Raw genomic sequence first — 4296 nt, forward strand, 5'->3', positions numbered from 1 at the left:
AATATACAATGACAAAAAAAAAGGAATAAACAACAAAACATTACGCACAAAATTATAGGTTTAGCACACAATTTCTCGTCAAATTCCAATGGCTTAGAAAAGAGCAGCGGTTTTCTGATCAACTACTGACATCATATTTTATACCCAGAATATCATGTTTCATGAATTAAAATTGCTGAAAAAGTCACATATTATGAAAGATCAGTGCACTTATTTCCAATGTTTGTCAACTTTACACTTCAAGTACTTTAACTTAGTACTCAGTTCAATGAGAACTGACGCAGGTTGATGTCGACGGAATCAGAACTTGTTACTATTTAAGGGTTTATCTACTAGGTCACACCGAATAACCTTTGTATCTTTCTGTTATAGTATTATAGTGAATTAGTATAAATACTATCACAAGTTTCAACTTTTCTCTAAAGAAACATTCACTATTCTACAAATACAATCAACATGATCTTCACAATACTTTTATGCTGCATGGTTGGTCAGGTAAGTGTTTTGAAAATGTTTTATACTGATACTTTTTTAATATCAAAATGAAAAGATTTGTTATGACGGAAAATGGGACAACTACCCCCACATGTAAGGGAACACACATATAACTTCAAAAAAGATTTAGAATAAGGGGGTACGAATTATTTTCTTATAATATATTATGTTCCCTAATTTGTTGAACAAAAATCTTTCGAAGCAGATGACAAAAACAAATTCTGAATCCAGATTCCCCTTATACCTTATAGTGTATAATTTGATTAAAAGTAATAAAGTAAGTTCGCGAGAAAAATTGTTCTGACTCAGGAAAAAACACACCCTCTTGAGGCCCCTAAACAAAAGTTGTATTAGGCTAACGATTGAAATGTACATGTGGTGGATCATTGTCTCATTGACAATCATACCACGTACTATTTTAGACGGTGTGGTTTTTTCTTTAGTAGTCGGCTCTTAAGACCTTGGCTTCTAAAATGTAAAAAGTTCAAACAGTATTGTGAAAATGCAAGAATTTTAATAATTTAACATTGTTTTAGGTAGAGAAATAGCTTTTGTTGATTCGCTGCTTTGATTAAAAAATAATGGACACTAGTTTTTATATATTAACATGTCTTTCAGAATTTTGCTGCAACAACCATGAACCCTTCCACAAAACATCACGCACACCACCATACCGGTACTCATCCAACGCATGCTCATCGTACTCACCCAACAGTGGAGCATCCCGTAAAGGAATCGTTTGCATTTAGATATGATCCAAATATGGTAGGTACTCCAATGGAAAATGCAATTATTTGTTAAATAGATTTCGATATGATATTATTTAGAAGTGACGTTTTACTGATGTAAGATCCTGATGCAGTGTTCGGGATACAAAAGGAAACACAAGGGAAAAATAACGCATATAATTTGAAAGTGGTGAATTTCAAAATCTAATATCAAAGCATATTTGATAAAGGCTATATCTTTTCATATAGTTCAGAATGAAATCTTTGAAAATTTTATAAAATTCTTGTTTTTTCCCCTCGTTTTTGAAAGAAAATAGTGTCAATGTTAAATATTTTGAAAAATCTAGAGAGAAAATTCATTCAATAAAATGTTTAGGACACAAAACACGTTTCGTACAATTTATAAATATCTTTTTTTCAGCACTTGATGCTTGCATCTCAACGTCATAAATGTTTCATTTACACAATGAATGGGCAAGAATCTACAGAAGTACACACACCACATGGACTTCATGAACTTGAGGTAGGTCATCCGAAAAAAAAACATCTTAGGGTTTGAGAAGCAAATAACCATTGGAACTAAGGAAAACCAAACGTCTAAATGTTTAAGTTATTTCAAGTTAGAATAAAAATCAATATTATGCAAAAATTAAAATCACAAAAGAACTCCGAAGAAAATTCAAAGAGATAAGTCCCAAATCATATGGCATAATCTAAAGCTCAAACACATTAAAGGAATGGATAACAACTGTAATTTTCCTGACTTGGTACAGGCATGTAGAAAATTGTGCGGATAACCCGATTTTATAGCTAGCTAAACCTCTCACTTGTACTGATGAAAAACGAAAATTCAGTTATAGTTTCTACATACACGTCTAGGACGATAACTTAAGGTAGAAAGTGTGACTTGTCATAATCATCTGTTGTTGACATTTTGCAGAAGTATTATTTTAGTGAAAAAATATTTAACCAAGGATCATTCAATATACAACAGAAATATCAAATACTAAAAATATTTACCTACAACTACAAAAAAATGAAGTGTTTAAAATTTTCAGAAACAATTCTTTTCGAATCAGGGGCACATATTTATTTTCAATTTCATAATACAATGTGTGCTTTTTTTACTCTTCAAGAAAAATACGGCATAGAACATCATGAAAAAAAATATATTTCGCTAGTATTAATTAAAAGCAATTTTCTCATTGAATATTAACCAATTCTCTTGTGAAGAGTTATCTCATTGGAAATCATTCCACATCTTCTTATTTTTATATATAAGAAAATAATTAACTAAACTAAATTGTTTTCTTGTTTCGTTTGATTGAAAATGATCCCTTGAAGGTATCGTCCCCGAAGGTATGACCAGCCCAGTAGTCAACATTTTGGTGTTGACATGAATATCAATAATGTGGTCATTTTTACAAATTTACTGTAAACAAAACTTTGAATTTTTCGAAAAACTAAGAATTTTCTTATCCCAGGCATAGAATACCTTAGACATATTTGTCACAAGTTTTCGGAATTGTGGATCCTCAATGCTCTTCAACATTTTACTTGTTTGGCTTAAAAAAATATTTTGATATGAGCGTCACTGATGAGTCTTATGTAAATGAAACACGGGTCTGACGTACTAAATTATAATCCTGGTACCTTTGATAACTAATTATAATGTATGATCATGTGCATCATGCAAACACCCGAAACATATATAATTATCTATTTCTTGTCTTTTGGTAGTCGATCACCATTTTTTGTGTCAAATTTTTATATATATATATATATATAGGAGTGTAAATATATACCAAAAGACAATATAACATTGGTTTATCAAATTATTTGACGGTAACCCTAAACTATCTCCTTCATTTCAGAAAACGATCATCACTATCATAGATGATACATCAAGAACATTCAGTACCATGTCACATGATGCAATAATGGCCGCTAGTAAAACATTTGCACATTTATGCAACAGAAATGGAACAACAACATTTAAATTGAATTAAAATATAATGTATTCATCTAAACTGTTCTATTTATTGACCGTAATATTAAGCCTACACATAAAGCAAAGGTTGATCACCCATTTCATTTTGGTGTGTTTGAATATTATCTATTGATTTGTTAGATGTAAAAGTAGCTGGATTATACATTTCATAATCATAACCAATGCTTTATCAGAGGTAAAAAAGTTTTTTTTCGTGAGTTTATGGCTGGTTGCCACCTTATCTGGTTTCTGTTAGTATTTTAACAAAATGACAACATAGTGGGCTTAGTTTGTAAATTTTGAATACGAATACGCATGTCGTATTCCTTTGTCTGTAAAAAGCGCAATGAATGAACCTGAATTTGTACAAAACCATCACCTGTAGAATTTGAAATTCACAATCGTTTAAAACAAATTGATATATCATTGATCATAATATCACATAAAGTGAACAAATACAACCATTTAAAATTTTGTTCAACTCTACACTATACACGCAAATGTAAATGCACCAATGTACCACCTCTTCTCTACGCTAATACCCATGAAAGTTGCCAGACACACGACCACTTATTCAACTTACTGACGTCTGCTTGTCAACAACACCAACTATTGGTATTATCACAATTCCTCTATAATAATGCTCGTAATTCTGCTCAACAAGCATTCTCCAACAATATCTTTTCTTTCCCACTACACCCAATAATGTTTCTAATATACCATATTCTTGCAATAGGCTAAATATATTTTGTGTATAATATGGTTGTAAAGTTATTAGGTTTAACCGACCTTCATCTCATTTAGATATATCATTGATGGTGTTGAGTTTATGTGATATGTATAACAATTTTCATTTTACAGACTATTGAGACATAAATTAATCATTCTAAGTAGAGCAGGCAAGATATAATGTCATTGTGTGCACTTTTATTATTTTTCGAACTTTTTTCTGAATAATTGAGGTGTCTGAAGGATAAGATTTTTGAATCAAATAACTCGCGGGAAACATTCAAAGAAAAGAACGATGTTATAGTATAATGCTCATCTAAAATAATTCGTGCTATGTATGAAGTAGTTAGATTT

The 4296-nt window shown here is 30.8% G+C and overlaps 1 protein-coding gene across 1 annotated transcript; it reads left to right on the forward strand.

Moving 5' to 3' along the window:
* The first annotated feature begins 366 nt into the window (after window positions 1-366).
* LOC143049181 (uncharacterized) lies at window positions 367-3253 on the forward strand. Its single transcript, XM_076222913.1, has 4 exons — window positions 367-495; window positions 1114-1260; window positions 1645-1746; window positions 3098-3253. Exons 1-4 carry the CDS (start codon window positions 457-459, stop codon window positions 3230-3232), a joined length of 423 nt encoding a protein of 140 aa, XP_076079028.1. The 5' UTR covers window positions 367-456; the 3' UTR covers window positions 3233-3253.
* Window positions 3254-4296: the final 1043 nt, after the last annotated feature.

The sequence above is a fragment of the Mytilus galloprovincialis genome, chromosome 10 (genome assembly GCF_965363235.1).
Source record: "Mytilus galloprovincialis chromosome 10, xbMytGall1.hap1.1, whole genome shotgun sequence".
In the NCBI taxonomy this organism is placed as follows: domain Eukaryota; kingdom Metazoa; phylum Mollusca; class Bivalvia; order Mytilida; family Mytilidae; genus Mytilus; species Mytilus galloprovincialis.